The 25,377-nt window shown below is 39.3% G+C and overlaps 2 protein-coding genes across 2 annotated transcripts in view; one reads left to right on the top strand and one right to left on the bottom strand.

Moving 5' to 3' along the window:
• Positions 1-684: 684 nt before the first annotated feature.
• Positions 685-2,088, top strand: S1PR3 (sphingosine-1-phosphate receptor 3). Its single transcript, XM_010227956.2, has one exon. The coding sequence runs from the start codon at positions 860-862 to the stop codon at positions 2,003-2,005; it is 1,146 nt and encodes a 381-aa protein (XP_010226258.1). The 5' UTR covers positions 685-859; the 3' UTR covers positions 2,006-2,088.
• Positions 2,089-12,407: 10,319 nt separating this feature from the next.
• SHC3 (SHC adaptor protein 3) overlaps positions 12,408-25,377 on the bottom strand; it is a 54,280-nt gene continuing 41,310 nt past the window's right edge. The window contains exons 7-12 of the mRNA XM_010227957.2: positions 22,452-22,578; positions 21,151-21,304; positions 20,117-20,213; positions 19,018-19,212; positions 16,502-16,797; positions 12,408-13,175 (exon numbers count right to left, since the gene is read on the bottom strand). Of these exons, the coding sequence (XP_010226259.2) occupies positions 13,047-13,175; positions 16,502-16,797; positions 19,018-19,212; positions 20,117-20,213; positions 21,151-21,304; positions 22,452-22,578 (998 nt within the window). The 3' untranslated portion in view covers positions 12,408-13,046. The remainder of the gene's footprint in view (positions 13,176-16,501; positions 16,798-19,017; positions 19,213-20,116; positions 20,214-21,150; positions 21,305-22,451; positions 22,579-25,377) is intronic.

Below are 25,377 nucleotides of genomic sequence, written 5' to 3'. Positions count from 1 at the left end.
ATTGATTCTTTTTGGAGTGTGCAGCATCTAAACTGTAACACTTCTTGTAAGATTTTAAGTGTTTTTGACATAGCATTATATTTTTGCTAAGCTGTGCAGATCTCTTCCAATATTTATATGTGGCAATGGTAAAAAAAGACAACTAGGAGAAGCTGCTGGGAAAATGAAATATATCAAAGTCCATGGGAAAACTTTGCGGTTAGACTGAGACATAATTTAAAGAAAAACAAAAGTAAACCAAAAAGGACAATCAGAGATGTTATAACATGCTCCTTTTTTAAATATTAAATAGACATCTTGTATACAAAAGCAAAGGGGAAAAATTAAGTTGACCAAAAAGCCCAGTGTTATGAAATTACTTTATATCTGGGTGGTACTTCCCAAGATGTGACTTAATGTGCTTATCTGAGCAATGGCCAGAGAAAGCCACCTCATTTCAGTAGGAAGTGGGATCAGTTTTGTGGTGACTGCCCTTCAGAGCATCTCCTTAATTACAAACAGCCTGATTTTGTACTGCTAAGCAGTTTCCCATGTAAACCATGATGGAAGGCCTGCCCGGGGCCACCTCGATGGATGTGCAAGTCCGTGTCCCCCTCGCTGTGGCAGCAGCGCCCTCGCGGGTTGCAGTGACATCAGATGCCAGCGAGACTGATGTGTCCATCTGCTGTTTTTATTTGCAGGGCCTGTTTTGAGAGCTGCCGTCCCGAATTACCATGCAAGGAGGGCTGGAACCTGGGGTCCCAGCCGCCTGCCCGGAGGAGTGCTTGGAGAAGCGTGACTTGATCTCCCTCTTGTGGAAAATTGCTGGAACTGAGTTTGTGCCGTATTAAAAGAGGCAAAGAGCTGCATCGACTGACAAATGATGGCAGATGTCACCATGACACCTGCCGCTCTTGGTGGCTCCCAAGGAGGCGAGGAGATGGACTCCCTGATCGTACTGCATTACAATTACACAGGAAAGCTTATTCTAAGAGAAAAGGCAACTGATAAGATGGACCTGCCAACTATTGCATTTCTCGTCTTATGTAGCTTTATCGTCCTGGAAAACTTGATGGTGTTGATCGCCATTTGGAAAAACAATAAATTTCACAACCGCATGTACTTTTTTATCGGCAATCTAGCTCTCTGTGATCTTCTAGCTGGGATCGTTTACAAAGTAAACATACTAATGTCTGGGAAGAAAACTCTGAGCTTGTCCTCCACAATCTGGTTCATTAGGGAAGGCAGCATGTTTGTTGCCCTAGGAGCTTCCACTTTCAGCTTATTAGCAATAGCTATTGAGCGGCATTTGACTATGATCAAAATGAGGCCTTACGATGCAAACAAGAAATACCGAGTGTTCCTGCTCATTGGAACATGCTGGCTGATCTCAGTCTCCTTGGGTGCTTTGCCCATCCTTGGCTGGAACTGTATAAACAACTTATCAGATTGCTCAACAATTTTGCCTCTTTACTCCAAGAAGTATGTTGTGTTCTGCATAAGTATCTTCATAGCCATTTTGGTAGCTATTGTTATCCTTTATGCACGTATCTACATCCTGGTGAAGTCAAGCAGCCGCAATGTCACTAACCACAATAACTCCGAGCGCTCCATGGCTCTCCTTAGGACGGTCGTGATCGTCGTTGGTGTCTTCATTGCTTGTTGGTCGCCTCTCTTTATTCTGTTTCTTATCGATGTGGCCTGCAGGGTCAAGGAATGCTCTGTCTTGTACAAAGCCAACTGGTTTATTGCTTTGGCTGTCATCAATTCTGCAATGAATCCTATCATCTATACCTTGGCCAGTAAGGAAATGCGTCGGGCTTTTTTTCGCCTTGTTTGTGGATGCCTGGTGAAATCCCAAGTGGCCAGATCTTTGCCTATTCAGCCCACACCAGATCAAAGTCGAAGTAAATCCAGCAGCAGTAATACCCAGAAACCAAAGGACGATTTCCCACAGATGAATGTTCCCTCATGTATCATTGAGAAAAATGAATCTTCATTTCAGAACGGAAACTTCTGTAAATAAGACTCCTCAAGACATGGACTTTTCTGTGTTTTTTAGGATTAAACTACAATAGAGTTCCAATGTTCATGCACTTAAATCATAGGGGGAAACACTAATGACTTATTTAACTTTGAGGACTTATTTATCAGCAATCATTTGCGTTGGATATTCATTCAACAACGCCTCTGACTGAGGAAAACTTTTTGTGCTACTCACGTAGCAGTGGGGATAAAGTCCATGCATGTCCAGTAACATTGTGCACTCTGATGGTATTGCATATGTATGGCTATATATGGCGCTGCCTGAACTTGCACGACATCTATAAAATCTATCATCGGAATCATTATCATTCACTAAGCATTGCTGATGATCAGAAAATGAGCCCAATTATTCCTGATTGTGAAAAAAGGCTCATGATATATGTTGGCAATTATCGTTCTCAATACGTATCTTGCTGTCATGTTAATGGCCTTACATGTATGTGGTATAAATAGCTGTATACTTGTACAATTCCTTATTAAAAAATTTGTTTGGCAAGAGTTTACAATATGCTAAACGTATGCAGTATACAGTGTAATATGACCAGTTGTACAAGTAGGTAGATGTGTTTCAAAGAGGGTTTTTGAACGTGTATGAAGAAGTAGCTTTATACTGACAGAGAAACTTTAATATGCCATATCAATGCAGTATTTTTATTTTTTCACTGTTACTCAAATGTTTCATGTTCAAAAAAGACAACATGACAGTTGTCACTGTGACATTTCACAACTTATAAACAAACAGTAGTAAATAACAAACAGTAGTAAATAACAAACAATAGCAAATAAAAACTGAGAAAGGATATATACAGTTTGATATTTAAAATAGCTAAAATGTGACCCAACAATACACATATATCCAGTGTATGTACTATTTCAATGCATATATTTTTACTTACTATTTTCAATGTATTTAAAAATGTATGTCAAACCCATATAAACCTGTGTACATTGTAAATGCACTACCTAAGCTGAGTTTCTTCAGTCCTGAATGGAAGAAGTATCATTTCAGAAAGCAATGAACCACAATGAGGTGTTCTTGGGGAGTTCCTAGTGTTTTCTACAGGCACTACTGTGACATGGAATCATATTACAGATTCAGTCAGGGAAGAAGATCTGCCAGCAGGAAAAAAATCCCACTGTCTGCCAGTGGGAACTTAAGCTTTTCTCTGAGCGCTTTTTCAGACACAAGGGAGAAGACACAGTACAGGGTAACAGCGAGATAAATATCTCCTTATATCTCATGACCCTGCCTTGGATCTGGAATGAGAACCTATTCAGTTTGGAAGACCTTCCACCTTCTTGGAACCCCAAACTTACTCTTTTGAGTGCCTGTTCTAGAGAAACTTCTATGCAAGCAACTCCATGGTTCACCACTGCCTTATTGGGCTCCATTAAGGATGGTGGTCCACTTCAGAGGAGGCTCCAGTGACCTTTAAGGGTCAAGACATCATAAACATTTGGGATCCGGTCCGCAGCAACATGGTCTGTGGTAATTCCATCAATAGGACTGGAGGCTTTGGTGGAGGTTGAAGGGAAATGCTCAAATGAGTTCCCGTTGTCATGTGCTAGGCATGTTATCCTCCAATCTTTTTGAGCTCTTGCGAAGATTCCTGTTTAATGTCTCAAACCACACCTTGTCTTATGCACAATCAAAAGTTGAGGGTTTTTCTTTCTAAGTTCACCCTTGTAAAAGTTGATCCTTAGCTTTATTCCTGTCTCAATCATTTAAAGCAACAGCATTAAAAGATTCTTTCAAAGTATGTACAGTGTATCAGTAGTACATCTAATGCATGTAGCAGAAGCCTTTAAAATGTAGAGGTTTGCATTGTCATTATCTTTTATGTAGTAACAGTCTACTTGTAAGTTTTATGCTATTAGAAAAGTATAAGAACAAAAACAAAGCTGCATTTAAAAGAAACAACTGCAAGATAATAATAAATATGAAATAATTTTTATCAAAAATGTTGAGAAGTGGTGCACATAGAGAAAAGGAGCAAGCTATGCTAAGCATGATGTAGGAGTGAGAACTGCAGGAATATAGGCTGGGTAATCAGTTCAATGGTTTGTTTAGAAATAGTGATTGCACTGCACTGTCATCGTTTAAGTTTTTAGATCTTAGACTGTCATTTGGCCATGTTTCAGTTCTCCCCTGCAATGGTTTCCCTGAAAACTGCCTGCTTAAATGCCTGCATGTTGCTAAATGTCAGCTTGAGAGGTGGTAGCGCACAGCAGCATCTCATACTGCAATGAATGAGGAGGGCCTTAGCAGCACAGCCCACCCAGCACCCAGTTAAGGATCTTTTGCATAACTCTGCATATTTAGATGAGAAATGAAAACAAAAAAGTGTAATAGACAGTATCCAAGGAGATGGCAGTAAAAGTGAGTTTTAACAGTAGGCTCCTAGCCCTGGCTGTCGTTAGAGTTGATCCAAGGGTGCAAGCACAGCAAGCAGCTGTGTTGTTTGAAGCCATGTGCCCTTTGGCTAACACAAAAACCTTTCCGCTGCCTTGATTTCTACCACATAACATGTAAATAACAGGTATTTTATACCTGTATTTTTTGGGCAGTTCACTACCATGCATACTTGACAACAGGCTCCTTATGCTCACAGGTTCACATACAAAGATGATATAATACACAAAGTACTTCCAAGTGAAGAGAAAAAAAATCTATTGGGGATGTGCTTTCCAGTGGGTATATCCTGCTAAGACCTACTAGGTGAAAGTCAGATTTTAGAAAGATTTCAAAGTAAAATATCAGAGAAGGCCAAGCCAGGGGCTTAACAGTAGTGGACCATAAAGAACAAGAAGGATATTCTAATATTAAAACTGGAGAAAGCTGGAGGAGCAGCTTGTGAAGAAACATTTTTTCCCCCTATAAAGTATTAAAAATTCCTCAAAATACAACAGAATCCAAATTGTTCATCATCTGCACTGATCTGATCATACAGGAAATCTGAAGTGGTTTTCCCTTAAGTAACTGGTTTGCTTTATGTGGAACAAAAGCTACAAAGCAGGCAAACATTTCCTTCATATTATTTAATGGATTGGAATGTTTATTTTTGTTCTAGATTACAAAAGAAATGCAAAAGCAACCACCTAAGGAAGAAAAAAAGCTTTCACAAGAGGCTTTATTGCAAACAGTCTTACAGAATATTTTTCAATTCATAGGTACCATAAATATTTTAAAACTTTCATTTAAATTTCAAACCTTTGAACCAAAGTGGTCATGTAGCAGTAGCTTTTCACAGAAATGCAAGAAGGTTTTGGCCTTCTGTAGAAAGTAGACCGGTGTTACAGGTGTCTCAAAGTGCCTCAAAGCACTGTCTGCAAGAATGTTATGTCAACTGCATACAGTAGGTCGGCTCTGAGTCTGCCGCAGCTGAAATCAAAGGTAGGTTTTGGCTCTGATTTCCTGGGTGCAGGCTGAGACCCTAGACTTACCTGCTCCACAAGCAGCAATGCACATAGCTATTTCTAGGAAAGGCACATTTTTACAAAAAGCAACTCCAATGGAGGATGCAGTGGTGCCTACTAATTTTGTCATTCCAAAATACTCCAGTAAGGTAAAAGAAGGAAAACAAAACAAAACAAACACAACAACACACACACAAAAAAAAAGGCCACTAATATAAGAGTTAAAAAAAGCATGGGACCCTGAGAGCAGCTGATCAATCCCCACTGAGTGTTGCTAGCATCAGCATTTAACTGGCTTTGCTGGTGCCATTTAACTCAGAATTTCCACCAATATAATTAACAGCACTAGCTCAGCTGTTGATTCCACCAGGAGCTGCAGATCCAGCTCCTGCCTGGAGCTCCTGCTCATGGTAAAGCTCAGGAGGGGCACAGCAGTAGTGCTCAGGGGATTTCTGCTCTGCCCCAGCCCCGAAGGAGACCAGAGGTGCCCACAGGGTGACTTGGGAGGGAGACGATTTGGAGGCATCAACTCATTTGAGCTCCCCAGCAGGGCAAAGCAGCTCCCAGCTCCTCAGTACAGCAGCCCTTGCCCAGCACTGCCCATGCCACCAGCCACCGAGCAGAGGCCCCCCAGTCAGCCACCCACTCCGTGCAGCAGGACACCTGGGAGAGCCACCTTTCCAGGTCAGGCTGGCCCCTGGAAGCAATTATTTGCTCCGGAAAATGGCATTTTGGCAAAGTGGAACTCTTGGAAAGGAAAATACCTCTGCCAAAGTCATCAAGGGCTCTTCTAGTACAAAATCAGTGCAACTGAGGTCAGGCACATCATATTTTATTTGGTCCTTTTTTGTTTTTGCTCCCTTTTTCAAATGAGATGAGAAGTTAATTGACTTAGTTACTGGCCAACTAAGCCCTGCTCTGCTTTAAAGAAGCCATTGCTCCAATCAAATATGAAGGGGAAAAAAAAAAAGTAGGCTGTTATGAAACCTGGGTGCAGGAGAACAGAAGCAAGCCCATTTTTTGTACATTTAGATTCAGTAGTAGTATCAATTATTTTATTACTTCTGTTACTCAAATACAGATGGAAAAAAAAATCAAAAACAGTTCCATGACATGTATACTTCAAATAGTGTTGCTCAAGGGCTTGTTCGAAGACAAAATTTGCCTCTACAATCAAAATACCACAATCAGCAAACTGGCAAAAACTTGAGATTTAGTGAAGTATTTCGCAACACATTTCAAGTCCCGAGTCACAAAAGTTGTTGGGAATATAAATAATCACAATATTTCTACACACACTTTTTCCTGTAATTTGCTGTTTCAAATGTTCTTCAAGTAATAAATGCTAATAAATACCAAATGTACAGCCAAAATTTCTTTTACAGTAAAATAGTCACTTGTTTGCTTTTGCGGTCTACATGGTGCAAAGAAAACACATTCACCTCAAAAGAAGAAACCTGACTTTTTTAGGTTCAGCTCTGCAATACTTGACTTAGAAGCAGCTATCACACCAATCCAGCCACAAAGGACACAAATATACATTTTCTACCAGTTACAATCTTCACATCTTCATATGAATGAATCGTGTTATCTCATGATTTTTTTTTCTTTTTTTGAAGGAATATTTATATGAGTGTTTTTTTGTGGATTCTGCCCCTCCGGAGAAAAAGGAAAGACCTGTCATACTTAAATTCCATGATAACTATATAAGCTGTAAATCTTAATCTTGAAACTTAAAGCTACCACTATTACTTGAGTCATCTTTCTCCCAGAAAGTACGGCAACAGAACAAATCACTTTTAACTTCAGCTATTTCTCTGGTTACCATGGTCTCTTCTATTAGTCAAACAAGTTAAATTGTCTTTATATTTTCCTTAGAACTACATAGCTCTGAATTTTTCTCTTTCTTACTGAGGAAAATAAAAAAAAAAAGAAAGAAAAAAGCTTTTTCTCAGTGGAAGCCATGCAAGATGCTCATGTTGAAGGACGCAGAAGAACATATCAAGGCTTAGGAATTTATATATTTCAAAAACAGATGAACAAGAAGCCTTGCCTGGGCTTTTTGCAATTGTCTTCATAGGTTCTGCTCTACCATACCCAAGCAACTGACATGGTTATAATCCACCAGCAGCTCTCTACCGTCATGAGCAGCTTGTATGTTCATCAACGCATGCCTCCAGACTTCATGACTCTTACATCTGAAGTTTTCTCTTTCAAGAGAGCATTTCAGCCCCTATTTGAGCCTCTGCTTAACTTGCCCACTGCGTGGCTCAGACCTGCCCTGCTTCTAGCTGCACCTGGTGAGCAGGGTTCACAGGTGCTGTGCAAGTGGATTGACCCATATCCTGAGAGCTTGGAGCACAAATGGTACAAGCATAGATTTGACCATGCAAACCTAGACGGTTTTGATGGTAGACTAAGGTAAATCTGAATGTGACTTTTATTTTAAAAAAAGAATATATAAAAAAGAAAAACAACAACAACAACAACAACATCTGGAAGCTAAATATGGAAGTGTGTCCGTTGTTACTTCAGCACAGATTTGGTTTATGCAAATATGTTTTGCTTAATATACACTCATAGTGTATATTAACACCCCATACCACTTACTTAATGTAGACATTGGCTGCTAAGAATAAAGGCTTGAAAGCTGGATTTGTAACCTGATGGGGAAACATTCACTAGTTGCAAATTTCTGCAAATTTCCCAGAGGCTACAAAACAGTGCTGGCTTTCAAATGGAGCATTTATTACAGATATATAAATATGCATAGATTCTGTTATGAATACATTGTAGCTGGCATCTGGCACTTAATGTGCCAGCAACAATAGCACTGTGATATAAATTTTATGAATTCTCCTCTTGCTATGGCACAACATGATGCTTGGGGACCATGATGAGCGTGTTATTCTACAGAGAGAGAAAAAAAAATAAAGATCCCCAGATACAGAAAATTTAGGGCTGGCAGTTGACACCTACCAGTTTGTTAGTCGTAAACATCTACATTTTCATGTACATGTTCTGTACTCAAATTCTGGTCCCAGGCCTACATTCTTCATTCAAGCTTTTACTGAACAAGCACAAGGTGCAGAGAAGTTTCTGGCAGAATGAGTGGGAACTCACAGTGGGAATCCTGACAGGCTGGAAATGTGGGACAGCTCCTGTATAACCCTATATCCTAACTCATGTGCAACCCCCCAGGCAGTAAGCCATGGAAACTGGATCTCCGTCTTCACCCACACATCTGAATGCCAATCTGAATGTTCTCTTTTTGCATTAGTGAAAGGAATTTAAGGGTCCTGATGCTGCCCAAACTCCCAATGAAGTCCAAATCAAATTCAGCTTTTCACATTTCAGCAATTCACATTTTCTATTTTTGAGGTTTCCATTGCTTGTGAAATGACTGAAATGACTGAATATTTGGAACAGCAGCTGCTGGAGATTATCAGATCTGCCACTGCCAACTTCACTGGAAAATTCTGTTTTAACCATTGCTATATGTCTGCAATGAATCAGAAGCATCTATTTCATTTTCAAAGTGTTTAAAGGATCCAATGCATTTTCAATGCGTGTGATTCACATAGTTGCAACACAACTGGAAACAATGGGAATCGAATTTTATCTCCCTTCATGTTAGACTTGAATTTAGACAGTCTTGCAAGACATTGGGAGTTTCCTAGCCAGTTCTGTCTTCTCAGCTATCTGTTATGGTATCAACGCATGTAGTAGTTTTGAAAATAGAATGATTGTTCAGTACCATGACTCTAGAAGATGGGATTTCATTGAAAAAGTAAGTGTACAAGACTCAGTAAAAATCACTAAAATTAGTCACTATTACGATATCCTATGTAACCATTCCAGCCACATGCCAACTGGGGAAGAAAGCAGCTTAAAATACACAAATTTTCTTGGGAGGCAGAGCTTCTAAAGCGTACTTTGGAGAATGGGCCCCACAGTACAAGAGGGATGTGGAGCTGCTGGAGAGAGTCCAGCACAGGGCTACAAGGATGATCAGGGGCCTGGAACATCTGCCCTATGAGGAGAGGCTGAGGGAGCTGGGCCTGTTCAGCCTGGAGAAGAGAAGGCTGAGAGGGGACCTGATCAGTGTCTGTAAGTACCTCAAGGGAGGCAGTGAGGAGGATGGTGCTGGCCTCTTTTCACTGGTGGCCACTGACAGAGCTAGAGGTAATGACCACAAACTGAAACACCAAAAGTTCCACATGAACTTAAGGAAAAAATTCTTAACAGTGAGGGTGACAGAGCACTGGAACAGGCTGCCCAGAGCACAATGTTTTAAGTACCAAAAAGGCCTTCTTTTATAGTTAGCAATATCACTTTGACAACTTCCCAGGCCACGGCTGTAGACAGGCGGGGATATGGCATGAAAAGTGTGTTATATGAGGAAAAAGGTGGGAGCCGAAAGGTTCCAAACTGCAGCATGATGATACATGGATACTCTTTAAATAAACTGTATCAAGCATGTTATAATTTCCAGGTGGTCAATCTGTATTAAACATGAATCATTAGATGCATAATAACATACTATTATTACTCAGTTGTTTTAATGGAGAATCTGTGTTTTTGCCAAGCTAATAAGGCAAGTTTTATTATTAACATAACTGAAAGATACTTAGGCATAGACCTCACATACTTATATCCACATATGTTTAATTTTTAGAATTAGGCTCACCTTGTGACATAGCAAATACCAAAGAAAAGTGCTAAAAAAAGACAGCACTTTTGGGGCTTTGAATTTAAATGCTGCAGTATATTTCAATAGATTCTAGCATGCATCAGAATAGAAAGATGAAACCTCAAAACAATTCCTGAAGCAGTAAAATTCTCTAATATGTAGAATCTCCAATGTGGACTCAAGGCATTTTTTTCATATTTAACATACCACCACTTTTAAATTAGGTATTTTCTCTTCAAAATGTTTAGTTTCAACATGCAAACCCAAAACAAAAATTATCACATGGGTTCTTCAAGCAGATGTGAACTATTTTTTTTTCCCCACAAAAATATATTAATATTTCTGAAGTCCCACTTTCTAACAGAAAACAAACATGCTCAATTTCTTGAGCCTTTTACTTCAGATTTTTTTCCTGCTGATGATAACAAAAGCATCTGGCCTAACTTCTCAGTTTCCCAGATCTGAGGTTAGAAAGTGTAGCTTGAATTACAAAATAAAAATAAAATAAAATAAAGAGAGAGAGAGAGGAGAGAAAATTTGAAAATTTTGAAAAAAGAAAAAAAAGAAAGAATTTGTCAGTATCAGCATAATAGATGAAAGCATGGATCTCTGAACAATAGCATGTACATGCCAAAGTCCTCAGTTTATACAATGAAATAGAGAAATCAGAATCCTCTTGGTTTTATTAAATACTGAAATTCTGGCCTTCACAGATGAAAAGTAAATCAGGAGAAAAAAGATTCAACTACAGCCAGTGATCAAGGCCTAACAGCAAGTTGCCTGTCTTAGTGGAGTCACTTTTCATGGTGTAAGCACACTCAGTACAATAAAATATCTTCCTTCCTACCATCATGGCCATAACAGTTGGACATCTACAGCTTTGGGGTAAAAAAATCTCCTCACTTTCCCTTTCCATTTCCAAACTAATAAGCAATTGAAACAACTTTTTGAAAATATCCATTTATCTCACTGCCTTACTAACTGGGGTTGCAATGCAACATTTATTTTCTTTCCTTCACTCTCAGTGCCCACCTAAACCTAGAAATATCTAGTAATAAAATGTAATCTGTAATAAAATGAATCATAACCATCTAGATCATTGAATATCCTAGTTTGACTTCTGAATGTTTTGAGCACAGAAGTAAATGTATTTTTATTGCATGAGTCACATGATTAATCTTAATTGCCTTACCCATTTTTGTTTGAGAGATCAACCAAGAAAAAATTTCCAAATCTGCTCTATTTCAAAGGAGAAAGTACAAGAAAATTAGTTTAGAAATTCATCACAACAATCCGATCTGAATTCTTAAGAGAATTCTTAAAGTGGATCTTAACCAAATTCTTAAAAGTGATTCTAAAACCCAAATCTAACTTTACATTGCACTGGTGACTTCTTGAAGGTCACCAAGACTCCTCCTGCTAAGTCGCAGCCTTTCTGGATCAAATATGAAGATTTGATTTGAGCTATTTGTGCCAGAGAAGACCTAAGCACACACACAAAAAAAAAAAAAAAAAAAAAGGATGATGGTTACTCTGACATAGACTCTGTCTTTACAGAAAATTGTTCATCAAACTGTAAATTGAGTTTGGCTCTTTATAAAACTACATAAATAAGAAGTAAAGTACATAAATAAGAAGTAAGATTCATACAATAGGGAAGTAATAGTTTCGTACATAGGTTTGTACAATAGGGAAGTAAAATCATGCAGTGCTTGTTCTTGAACAGCACAAACGTTAAGGAAAACACTTCCCACTACCAAAAGCCAAGGATATTTATGCTAAAAATATTTTTCCAACTTGATATTTAGAGATAATCAGTACATTTGTAATACCTAGCATGTACTCAAGGCCAATTTCAAATGGCACTGTGGGAAGAAGCATCCAGCAACTAAATAAATCCAAGTGATATCATTTGCAAAACTGATCACTACGTTATGACAGTTTTCACTGTTTATATGAAAAGAAGATTTTTCAACTATGTCTTTGACCAACCATGTATATCCTGTATTAAATCTATTAAACACAAGTCATTTGAACTGATGTAATCAGAATATAACATCTCATTGTAGACTGGTAGTCAAGGACATCTAAACTTTCACCATAAGAAGAGAACTACTTGTAAATACTCTCAGCACTCTGATTAATAAATTAAAGTTGCAGAATATTAAGTTATATAATTGTTAGAAAAAATTCAAATGCACACACCTCATACACAGAGAGATCACAAGTCATTGTTAAAGCAAGTTACAAATGTTTTGAATAGCGTCATATAAGAATTCAAACTTGACATCAGAAAGATAAAATGCTTTTGAAATTAGTGACACTGAATAACGCTTTTAAAAACCATTTTATGCTATATTTCCACATTGGAATACTGCTGAATTCAATCTCCTTGGTATTTAACCAATGTACTCTGCTCTATGTCCTCCCCAATATTGTGCTTTTTAGATAAAATTATAAATAATATTCCCAATATTTAGTTTCTCAAGGAACTGAGACTGCTGAATTTTATTTTCATCTGAACAATCAAAACTGGCATGTTTCTTCTGTTAAAAACACTTGGCACAGAAGATTAGTTCCATACCTTCAAGAGACTGACTTGAAAAATATAAATATATACTGTATCTATATATAATGTGTATATATACACTATCTATATTCACATTAGAGAATCAGAACAATTTTATTGAAATTACTTTTTAAGAAAGCCTTCTGTTGTGACTTCATGTCCACATAAAGCAACAAGAATTTTCAAGGGTACCGTGTTAAATGGGGGTTACCAAACCTAAAGAAAACATACTGGTGAAATATACATGAATATGCTTTTTTTTTTTTTAATGTACATGTTTTCAGATCTGCAGTTTCCACTAGTGATAGCTTGCAAATTACAAAAGCTAAAAATCAGCTTGAGTCAGTGTTTCCTCTCAGCAGGCTGCTGCAGGCAGAGTTCACTCCCCGAAGAAACTATTGGCAAATTATTTTCAAGATGATAGTTGATGAGATGACTTATGCTGTCAAAAACACGATCTTTTGTACGAACCTTTAAAGAAAGGATGTAAGAGAAAACATTAAAGAAAGAGCAAAATACTTTTTCCCCTCTAGTCTGCATTAAAGTTCTTTAAGAATAAGTTAATCATTACTCTGTTTTTTTATCCCCAGTTTTAAGAGATTGATCCCATCAAAATCTGCAGGAGTTTGGCTGCTTTTGCTCTTGTTTCAGCAGCAAACTCTTCAGGCCTGCCTGAAAACTTTCTGAGCAACATTTTATTTCACTAAAAGGTGGTATTTTAGATCCACTTTTCTTCCTCCAGAAATGACCTGCTTCTTTCAAGTATTTTCACTTCTTGTTTTTTCTCATGAGAAAAAGTCATCCCTTCAAAAAGACCCTAATTCTTCTCACCATGCCCAAGCAACTTCGTGTTTTTCCTTCCAAGACCTTCTTCTTGAGATGCTGAAAGACGTGCTTCACTTCTGCTTGAAAACTCCCTTCCTCCAGAAGTGATCCAGCCATCACTTCTGTCTGGCCTACTGCTGTTTGCTCTGTGCTGCAGAGCACCCACTTGGGCTTTTGAAATTCAAACACTTTGGATAAGAGAACAGCATTTTTCCATCATATTTACCAGCACTCTGCACTAGTATCCTGCTAAGTAAATTATTACATCCATGAAAACATAACACTGATATTGCAAAGTCAAGCAGTCAAAGGTTAGGGCAGGACAAAAACTAATTTAGAATAAAAAACAAACTTGAATAGTATAAATCACGCATCTCCACAAAAAATTGCTTCCTATGCTTAGAGTGAGTCAAGGAAGGAATACAGTGTCCAGAAGGAGTATAGTGTCTCACACTAATGTCATGCCACAATAAAGGTTCACACTGGGAAGGTTCTAGGAGTTCCCAGAAAAAAGCACATGAATACTTCTATAAAATGGGGGATATCATCATTTCTCCTCAGACTTTTATCAAAAGGAGGTAACAACTTCTGTTAAAATTTTCCAAAATCAATTTACGCCACAGCAGACACATTTCCTGAAATATGTCCCCACAATTAAATTCTGGAAAAACTATTAGCAACTTAGCGCAGGCTGGCATAGAAAAAAATAAACAACAAACAACTTTGACACCAAATGATACTATTAGCTTGGCAGACTTTAGCAGTGTCATAGAAGAAAATCATCAGGTTCTCATGGTTTCTGAAACATGCCTATGAAACATCAGTGCCTATATTTACTTGAACTCATATTTTTAAAATTAAAGGATATCTCTAAATTACCATCTTTATTCACATGAACACTTTTAAAGTCAGTTCAGTTCAATTGCGAGTGTCCTCACTGCTCTGCCATTTCTGAAGTTCAAGATCTCATTCTAATTCCAGCAGCAAGCCTGAACTCTTCAGTTTGAAGCATCACTTACCTTGAACGAGAGGCCCTTTTTTGTGAGCTGGATCAGGGTAGATGCAACAAGAGTGTTAACTCTGCTCTGAAAACAAGGTTTGTTTTGTGTTGTAACACATCACTAGCTATTTTTTGTGTGTTAATGAATGGTCAGCACTCTTTTTACGCCCGAGTTTTATAAATAATTATGCCAAGGCCACATGGAAGAAATGGAAGTCACTTACACACTGCTCAAGCTTGCTGAGCTTTGCATTTTACTAACTATGCTCTGCTCTGGTAAGTCACAAACCAAGCTGCTCAACAGTGCATGGATCCTATAAATCCCATCTAGAAGCACAGCTGACCTAGACACTGCCATAGGAACCTGGGTCTTTTCAAGTCGTGCCTCCTTACATGGACTCCTGTGAGAGCAGGCTCTTTGGAGCTCCCACAAACTGGCAGAAACTGCTGTGCCAAGATCCTGCAAGATGCTGCACAGACCACATCTTCCTGATCGTCACCTCAAGGACATGAACAACCTGCTAGCAGGAAGAACTACTCAAGTCTGGAAAGTACTTCTTTATTTAGTTCTAGTTTAAGGGGCTGCCCTGGAGGGAGACAAGGGATTCATCCTGATGGTGTTATATGCCTGTCATATTCTCTGCCAGTCCTGCTGAGTGGTGGCAGCAGGCAGAAGTGTCTTGCTGGCAAGCCTTTCCTCCAGGAAAGATCCTGGGACACGATGGGTCACCACAAGGCTGACGGATGGTGAGATGCAAACAAGAAGCAGGTACCTAGGTAGGAATGGGAGCACAATAGTGCTGCCCTTAAAAGCGATGGAAAAAAAAATGAGGGTCTCTATCCTTCACCTACACCAGTAAAATGCCCCGTGATTCACAGGGCCTTGGTACTCCACACCTGTAAGGACAGCAGCAGGCGTATATACCCTCTGCCTTTTCAGAGTACCCTGGAACAGCTATTTCAAGCACTTGTTTTGAAGGGAGATTTAACAGGCCCTACTGAAAAAGTCACGAAATAGCTGGCAAAATTTTAGCAAATGAGGTTCTTCTCCAAGAGGCTTGCTTGGCACCTGCTTTCTCAGGCTGGTGTCTCAGTAAAGCCTAGCACCAGGCAGTTGTTAAATAAAGTACTAAAACCAGCATTTGACTGCCCTCTTGTGGCAAATATAATTACAACAAGTGCCATGGCCCTTTTCTCATTACAGCATTTAGACTCTGCTGCATCGACATAATTCTGCAGGTTTTCTGAAAGCCTCCCAGCTGAAGTGGATGCCAGCAGGTCAGCTCCCTTCCTGGAGCTCCTCAGTTGCCCTGGGACCTGTCCTATACAAATAAGAGGAGTTGCCAGCTGTCTGCTACCAGGGGCCAAGAATATAATTCGTGCCTATGCTTTAGGCTGTCTCAGACCAGGATAAGCATCCGCAGAAGCAAAGCAGGAGAGCTACAGAAGCTGGAGTTTCTTTGCCCACAAAATTCTGCAGACAGGTAGCTCCCTTCCCCACCTAAGGGAGACCTTGTGCTGCCAAGAGATAAGGAGTTCTTCTCCTATCTGCCTCCCAGGCTAAGGGCAGGGAAAACTGAATGGCCTAGATGTAATGGTCTGTATTCTGGCTGACAGAGAATGTGTTGAAATTTCAGACACAGAGGCTGTCCTATCAGTGATTCCATCAGCAGCTTCTCAGTTAGAAGGTTCAAAAGTGACTTAGCTACATTTTAAGGCCAAGACTGTATTGCAGTGACAAAGCTTGGCCTTGATAGGAACACGCCTCCTAATGTTCCCTGCAACCTGCAGAAATCAGATCTGCAGAACTGCTAAACATTGGAGAAAGAATTTGAGATGTGATGTCACCTTAGATGAGGCTGTGATTATGGCCGGGTATGAATAAGCTATAAGCAAGATTAAACAGATATATATAAACAAAATATGTCAAGTCAGAAATCTGCCACAGTATTATTTGAGGATCAGCACTTACAGTTCCTTCTGGATCCACCAAAAGAAGATGCTTGGCTTGTCCATTATGCATGCCAGTCAACACATACGAGCCAGGGTTCGTGGTACTTTTCCTCACAAGGAAGTCTCCACATTTCTTGAGCAGTTGTTCTGCTTCTTTCCTACTCATCTCTCCTTGATACCAAGGCTCTATATTCAGCTTCTCCATCGCAGTCCGGTCTGCTGCTCTGGATAAAAGAGGACTGGTGCATTCAGTGGAGGTGACCTTATTCAGCATCGGCTCGGATGTTTGGTTCTTGAGAGCATCTTCAAACGGTTCTGGTTATGGACACAAAAACAAGTGCAAGATCATTCACAGATAAATATATTACATTGCAAGATGGTGATATTCCAGTTGTTTTTAACTGGATTTATTTTGTATAATAGCCACTTTCTTTTATCCATATGAAAAACTAAGGAAAGATGTGCCACTAGGCCTACCAATTTATGGAATTTATTAAGAGCAAGGAATGCAATATGTTAAAATACACAGTATCCACAGAAAAATGCTGCTAAAAATCAAAGCCAATCTGGATACAAGCTTCTGAAAGGTACTCATGAAAGATACTGATGAAAAATACTGATTCTGTTTCAGTAATGGCAAAAGACATCATCAACAGTTGTATTTATACGCACTGGTACAGGGCAGAATTCTCCTTTTGTCTTGCCAGTTTCATCAGACAATTTAATTTCAAATAAATTGCATAATGTGGATAGTCAAAGTTGTTAGGCTCATATCTGGCCACTTGTCAAAAAACATGTTCATTTAGCAATTATGCATTAGCGAGTCTCCGGCCTAAGGCAATGTCTACAAGGGATCAGTAGACCTTACTGCTCACCTTACTCCTCTTCCTGACAGACACAGGCTTTACTGTGATTTAGCTAACTGAAATCATCCTTGAGGAAGCATCTTTTAAACCTCAGCTGACTCCTGAACTCAATATTACTTTCTCCAGATTGAAATGGAAAAGTGTGTCATTAAATTTCCCAACAATCTTACAGGTACAGGTCAGTGTATGCTTCATCATGTGTTGCACTGACCTATCAAGAACTGTTTTCGCTTTCAGACTTTCACAATCAGACTTTCATCTGATTAGCTAATATTAAAAAAAGACAGTTTTACATCCATTAGACTTGCCACAGGACATCTACAGAGCCGGACCAAGAAGAAATTAACCAGCTCTAAATAGGCTACTGAAGGGCTAAGAGTATATAATGGTTGTGTGGGGCCACGTAAGTGTTAATTTAGCTCAGGGAATGAGGGTATACACTATGTTGTCCCAGCTTGTCGGAACTTCAGCTGATTGTTTAAATCAGCTCTCTACTACACTGCTGTCTGTGCAAAGCCCAACACCTTTAATTTGACAAACCCCATTAAACCGACACATTTTCTAGTGCCATTTTTCTCTTTCAAACTCATGATTAAAAAAGATTAAGGAAGAGAAGATTAAGGAAGAAAAGATTAAGGAAGATTCAGGAAGAGAAGAAATTATTTTTCCTTATTTTTAGGAGAAGAATGTTTATAAAGTGGAGGCAAGCATGTGTATGTTTTAAGTATGTGGAATGTCGAATTCAAAGTTAACACCCTTCTTCTCATAGACAAAATTTTTCTCATTGCAGATCACTCTTCACAGGAAGGCACCCTCCCTCTCACTAGAAAGCACTGCTAGGCACATCTCTGAAATACATTCCCAGAAGACAGTATTAGCATACTGAAATAACAGAAACACATAACACATAACACATGCCTTTACACATATAGGCACCAACTGTTTTGTTTCACTGCCTTTTAGTTATGTGAACTGAATTAAAATCAATTAACTAAATAATGTGTCAGCAACAGATATGAGGTACGAAAAGTGAAACAACTGGGCAAGTTTTCTGCTTTCCCTATCTTTTCTGCTAAATATGATTTGTTCACGGCTGAGAACAGTTTAGTACCAAAATTAAGATAGGACTGATGCTTAAAACATTCTAAGGTTACAGCTATGATACTGATTTCGTAACAGCTAACTTCAAAGTTAAAACAGATAGCTAAGTGGGACTGTAGGTCTGCTTTGGAATGGGATAAAGTGTTTTTATAAATTCTCTTCCAGATTCTTTGTTACACTAAGTCTCTACCACATGGATTTGCTACCTGGCAGCATACCGGCAAGGCCGGCATGGGGTTAATTCCCCAGACACTCAGTCCTTCAGTCCAGTTCAAGAGGAGGCTCCTGATCTTATTTCCTTGACAGGAAATGTCATGTTGTCAGGCTGCAACTCAGCTTATCACACAAATAATACAAACTAGTTTCAAATCTTTGACCACCCTTATTTTGAACTAAGTCAGAGATGAGTAAGCACCACAAATTCCAAAATTCACCGTATCATGAATCCCCCACGATTTCCCCCAGAAAATTCCTCTGGGTGAGATTCTGAATTCCTTAACGACAAAATAAATCTGCAAAAATACTGGATCTTTTTTATAAGAATGGATTGAACAGGGAGGGAACTCACTCATATCAAAGAGGTCCTTTTCTGGGCTGCTCTCTTTGGCATTATCTGTTGTTCCACTGAAGGCACCTTCAGCATCTGCTTGAAGTGCCAGTAGAGCCTCCATATTTATATGCTGAGTGTTCACGTAGGTTGGTACCTCTGCTGTCGGATTTAGTTCTGATTTCCCTTCTGGCATGTTATAAATATCCAAAGAGCCTAGAAAATTCAAAAGATTTTTTTTTTCTTTTTCTATATTCAATAGAAGGTTGTTTTTAAAATGCCCAGAAAACATCACACATCATCACAGTTTTAAAATTCCCTGGAATGGAATATCAAAAGACAATAACTGCTGGGCCTAGCTGAAAAAAAAATATTGATGAATGAAGAACTCTGTCTCATACAAGTTTTTTTTTTTTTTTCCATGAGGGAAGTGAATGTTAAAAAATACAGATTGTGAATTTTAAAGCTGATGTCATGGTGGAGTTGTGAGAGAAAGACAGAGAATAAAATCCCCAGATTCATGCAGATCAGCAAAAGAGAACAAATTCTGGCACTTGGAAAGAAAGTGACCCAGAAACACAGCAACACCACCAAGTAAATGTGGAATGGGTGAAATTTAATGGAGATGTTTTGACTGACATGATTTGCTCAGACTTCATAGACAACGACAACCAGAAAAATATGTGTGGTTTGGTACTTAAAAGTCATTTGTAGAACACGGTGCAAACATACATGCACTTTTCTAAATTTTTGGAACGGTTAAAATTAAACTTCCATAATGGTTGAAATTTCCAGAATGGACTGAATAGTCTCCCTTTAAATACCATGAGCTGTTAAGATATGGCAAGCTGGAAAAGGGTCAGAGAAAGCTGAAGGTTGGGGGCTACAAAATTATGAACCTTTCTGCAAAATGTAAGTTTTTATGAAAGTATGCATTAAAAAAAATGTCCAGAGTGAAAACTAGCTAATAGTTTTCACTGAAACTAATGAGAAATTTCACGACAAAGGAAACATAACAAAATACAGTGCATTGCCTAAAGATGTTGAAGCATCAGGCTTTCCTGCCCTTGTCCACCCAAGACCACCTCCATTATGAGCACTTACAAGTAGTGAAACTCACCTTGTTTAACAGGCCCATGCTGCCAGTCTCCACCAAACTTGTCTCCCAGGTGTCGACTCTGATAATAGGTTTGCTCTCTTCCCACTCCTGCTGCAGACTAGAATGGACACACACAAAGAAATATTCAATTATCTTTAAAACACTGTGATATATTATGAGTGGTTTTGATGACTTCCTTCATTGTATTCTGTGTACACCCACTCTTCATTTCTGATTCATCGTGGTGTCAGAATATATATTTCATGAATGCATTTGTGTAGGAGTAAGGTAATGCTGGTTACCTTCATATAAACTTCCCTCCTTCCTGCTTTTACTAACCCCTGCAATCCAAAATGACACATCATTTCCTTTAGCACAGTTGTCTTCACATAGAGAGACTTGACCAACCACACCTGACACAAGTGCTCCACAGAAACGAGATGCAGGATCAGAAGATGTCCCAAGCATCCCCCAGAAGGATAGAAGAGCTTCAAAGCCCCATAAGTAATAACACAAATTAGTAGATGTTAACCAATGACTCCTTCCACCTAGCAAACCTGTCTAGGGGTTGCGGGAGCCTTCAATTCTCCCAGTTCCTGCCTACCCCGCCATTGCTGATTCCACTTACACAGAATAAAAGATCACTTTTCTTCTTTTTATTCTTTTCTTTTTCTAGCTCAATATCCTTTTTCCCAGAGCAGCAAAAATAAATGAAAGAGGAGGGCAAAGATATATGAAGGATCTCCCATATATTCTCCCCGACATCATTTGAAACTCACTGAGCAAACTGATATGAAGGTAGCAAGCCTCAGTGGACTTCTCTTCCCTGAATCTGTGTAACCTTTTAGTGCGATGAAGAACTCATCTCCTTTTGCTTATCCCAAACCTGCCTAATTTGTCACCCCTAGATCACTGATGCTCCCTCATTCAAGAGGAAACTGGCCACACATGAAGAGCTGCAAGCTATGAATGTTCCCAGTGTGTCCATCCAAAGATACACATCTCTCTTCAATTCTGGATTAACAGCAGGAAGGCAGAGGTGCAATTGCACTGACCTGAGCTGTATCTGCAGCAGTGGGAAGCTTCGCTTTGATCCTGGCATCAATGAAGCCTCCAGGAGGGGGCATTTTATTGGGGATATTGTTGTAATAGGCATGTTCGGCTGCCTCTCCCTCTTCCTCCATCCACGGCTCATCAAAACTCTGCATCCTGTAAGAAAGGGACTGCTTTACTTTGCCCATGGCTTGCCAAGTGCTCACAAGAGCTTGAAGCATGTTAGGACTGTCTGTCAGGAGGTCACTATTATACATTATTTTGACAATTCAGCCACACTTAAAAGTCAGGAAGGAATGATAGATCAGACAGCAGACCCTCTGTGTTTAGACAAACTAGGCTCTCTTTTGCAACAGATTTATTTCTTTATGCTGACTAAAGGATGTTTTCATTCAGCCTTAATAAATGCCATTAAAAACTGAATTAACAAACTATTGTATTTAACCTTACTGCAGCCTTTGTAATATTGTTACTTGATTGACTGATTAAATTCTAAAACATTCCCTTTAATTATGGCTGCTCTAACACATTGGTAGTTTTGGAAGAACTCCATGAAGTTGAGAGATCAGATTTGCAGTTTCACTCTATGTTTAACCCATTTACACCAGCCTAAAGTGAGTACAGGATGTTTCCAGGTGAAAATAAGTAGCATTTTATATATGCTATGCTTTCAGGTAAGAAATGTTTATTCTCAGGTAAGAAATAACATAGGGTGCCAGCTCATTGGATTTAGTGAGCATATACCAAGGCATTTAAAAACCACAACTCACTAAAGAAAAGAAAATGTTATTTTCTTTTACACACTTTTACACACACATACATAAGCAGATAGCTTTTGTATCCTCCAGAGAAGACTGGAGATGAAGTCTGTCTACAATACACTATATTCCTAAAAATTTCACCCTGGCTAATAACAGGAATATTTAAACATCACTAGACATCTTGAAAGCTCAGTAAATCCAGTTTACTGCATCTAAATTGAGAGAATTGCTGTGACAATAACAACAAGGTCTGAGTGACACACAAAGCATCCATTCCTGGCCATCTGACACTTTCTACTAAACACAACAGAAAATGCATGAAATGCCAATAAGTTCACTGTCAAAACATATTTAAACATTCTTTTAAAGTGACTGTACTCTTTTCATATTCATTAGGCAATCCCTAATCTACTTTGCCAATTCAGCAGAAAGTTCTTGCTGAAGTTTTTAATTCCTGCCCTTCTCCAGCACTTTGTCCACAGTGCATTTTGCTAAGTAAATGAAAATCTAAAGCCATTTCTCTAGCAGTCTTCTGTACTCACCTGTCCTGGAAAGCAGGCATCTTAGAGGGATATCGTAAATATTGCTTAAATCGGAGCTCAAAGGCTTGCCCAATGGTGCTGATGACGTCCTGTGCCAGGCCATCGCAGCACTCCAGGATATGGCAAGCTAAACGGGAAAGATGGGTGCATGCAAATCATTGCTTATGTTACAGCTGGGTGCACTAACCTACGGCAAAAGACCGTCAAGTATAGCTGTACTATTCACAGTGTGCACATTTCAATAAAACTCAAATCAGCTACAGCAAATTCCAGACAACAGTGCCTTTAAAGGTTAGATAGGATTGCTGCTACCTGCAGTAGCTGAGACCAGTAATCAGTTCCACAATTTTGACAGGTATATGAAGACAGGAAACCTCATAAAATTGCACTCATTATTCCCTGAATACAATAGGTTATATGAGATTTTGGAGCTTTAAATTGAGCTTATAAAGATATTAGTCAATAATGCCAAAAAATTCCAACTACCCAAAATTTCTTTGCTTTCCTCAATTTTACTCCCACATTAGTTTTAAAAGCTAATCATCCCAAGTTTGCAAGGCCTTCACTTCCTCTGAGTTTCCCAAAACCTCCCCAAATATAAGCTCAACTAGGATGCATAACTCAGATACTCATGCAGGCTTCACCTGGAAGTGTATGAACGTACATGGTTGTTAAGAGATGGAAGGTAAAGGGTGAATTACTGCCTCAGTAATATAAAGAAAAGCCCAAGTGAGTTCATATTCTATATTAACCACTGGACAAGAATATGGCCTGCTGACTAAAGCCAGCCTCACCAAGGAGAATCTGGTTGTTCTCTAAGCCCTACCATAGTACAATGGGATCTTATTCAAAGTTATCAACCTCTGTCTCCCCCGACCATTTTACTAGTTTGAATATAGGTACTTCATTTAATATTCAGTTGCCAGTTCACTTGAATCAAGAGCTTTGGATGCTAATGTCCTACACATAGAGGTTGCACCTATGTGATTCTGTCAGTTAAAGCCATACAGGAGGTGAGGAGATTTAGCAATGGTCCTCAGAGGCTGGTCTGCTGGATGGACTTCCAAAGAGGCCAGAATTAATGGTCAAGAAGTGTGCAGCTATGCTGGCAGAGAGCGACGAAGACACCAAGCTGTCACTCCCTCATCAGCAGTGTCAGAGACAGCATTAGATGGCACCAGGCACATCGCTGCTTGCTACACAGATCCAGAGATACTCTCACCTTCAAGCATCTGCTGTGCCCAGCAGCAGGATGAGGCAGGATGATTTTGGAGAAATGTCCCTGACTGCAGATTGAAAGTGGATTTAAAGGCTGACATTGCTGGCTAGCTATTTGCTGCTTGCCTTCCTTGCGCTGCCATTGGTACAGCGCTGTACAATCCGCCCCCGGATAAGGCACAGACAAATCTTCATGAATGCGGATTCAAAGAAGTTAGGTCAGAACCATGATTTTTTTTCTGCCCTGTAACAGCAGTGGATATTTAAAGAACCTACATTGCTCGCTACTAAACCTGCCTGGAGCTGAAATGAAGCATGAGTCATTTTTTTTTAAAGTAGTTTCAGTAGGTGATATAATGAATAACTTGTTTCCTTGGATACGTGAATGGAATTTCGGCAGGTAAGAGATGTGCTTCTTGTAAAAGGACAAGAAGGTCTGGCTCACTTGTAGATGCTTCCTTGTGTATATGTTACAGAGGAAGACAGACAGTCTTTAGCTTGCTTTAGATGCAGAATAGAAAGCTCTAAGAAAGGAACTTTCCCACCGGTGGGAGAGCATTGCAAGTTCTCTTACAGCACGGGTCTTGGCATTAATAATAGCAGCAGTAATATCTTCAGCAGATGTGGAAGCAAATTTGAACTATTTAAACTCACTTCTAACATGTTGTGCAGGTAACACCAAGACTAACCAAATGGCCAGTGATGGTACAAAAGGCAGTAAGAATCCCTTGGTAAGCTAAGCTCCTCAAAAAAACAAAATACATTTTAATACCAGACATATGAAAAGTCACAGGTCTGCACATCACTGGTGTATACACTCATGGGAAAAAATCTATCATGTAAAGCTCTAACTCTGAAGGATTAAGGATGGGAACACAGGAGAATTTCACGCGAGAATGAATGTGCCACTAGGCTGCAGCACAAAGAGGTAATTAAAAAACTGGCTAACAAAGCGCACAAAAGTGAGTAAGGACAGGAAGGTGCAATCTCTATCCCAGACTGGTGAGTCAAATACTAGATTATTGCAAACATAACTAACATTGATCTGCATTTTTAAAACAATGCAGAATTTTTTAAGACGGTGGAACAAAAATGATTGGAGAGATGGAGGACAGGTGCTACAACTGGAGTCCTAGAAAATTCACCAATAACCTTTTGTAAAGGAAACTGAGGGGCAACCTGATCACAGCATATAAATGCATCCATGGAAAGAAAGTATGAGGTGCTTAAACTTTGACTCTTTGGTCTAGTATAGAGCTTAATAACAAGAAAAAGTGGCAGGAAGCTAAGGCTGCACAAATTCAAATTAGCTATAAGGAATGCAGTCCACAAAGCAGTTTTTAGTAAAAGCTTGTGCACACAGGAACAGCAGACAGAACACAGAGCTCCTCTAGACTCTACAGTGCGCATGTCTGGTCTGTGATGCTGGCTCTCTAGGTTGCTACTGAGAGATTTCTTGGTGTGACTAAATTAATCTCATGTTTTGGAGAATGGTACAGCTGAAGAAAAGGGCTTTAGAGTAGCTATACACAGGACAGTCTACTGTCTGGTGCCTGAGCCTTTTTAACAAAAGACTCAGGAAGCTGACCACACAGGTGTGGTGAGGAATTGGACCATCTCCCCATCTTCATTCCCTCATAAGTTTCCTAATCATTTGACTTACATTCAACATGTTAGTATGTTTAGTGCAGTTATTCTCCATCAGCTA

The sequence above is a fragment of the Tinamus guttatus genome, unplaced genomic scaffold, assembly GCF_059628265.1.
Source record: "Tinamus guttatus ecotype Peru unplaced genomic scaffold, ASM5962826v1 Tinamus_guttatus_pri_ptg000076l, whole genome shotgun sequence".
In the NCBI taxonomy this organism is placed as follows: Eukaryota; Metazoa; Chordata; class Aves; order Tinamiformes; family Tinamidae; genus Tinamus; species Tinamus guttatus.
The sequence above is the reverse complement of the archived record's forward strand: the minus strand, read 5'-3'. Positions and strand labels throughout refer to the sequence as shown.

Bases quoted from the DNA above. Each gene is read 5' to 3' on its own strand.
- S1PR3 (XM_010227956.2), top strand. From the start codon at position 860: ATGATGGCAGATGTCACCATGACACCTGCCGCTCTTGGTGGCTCCCAA.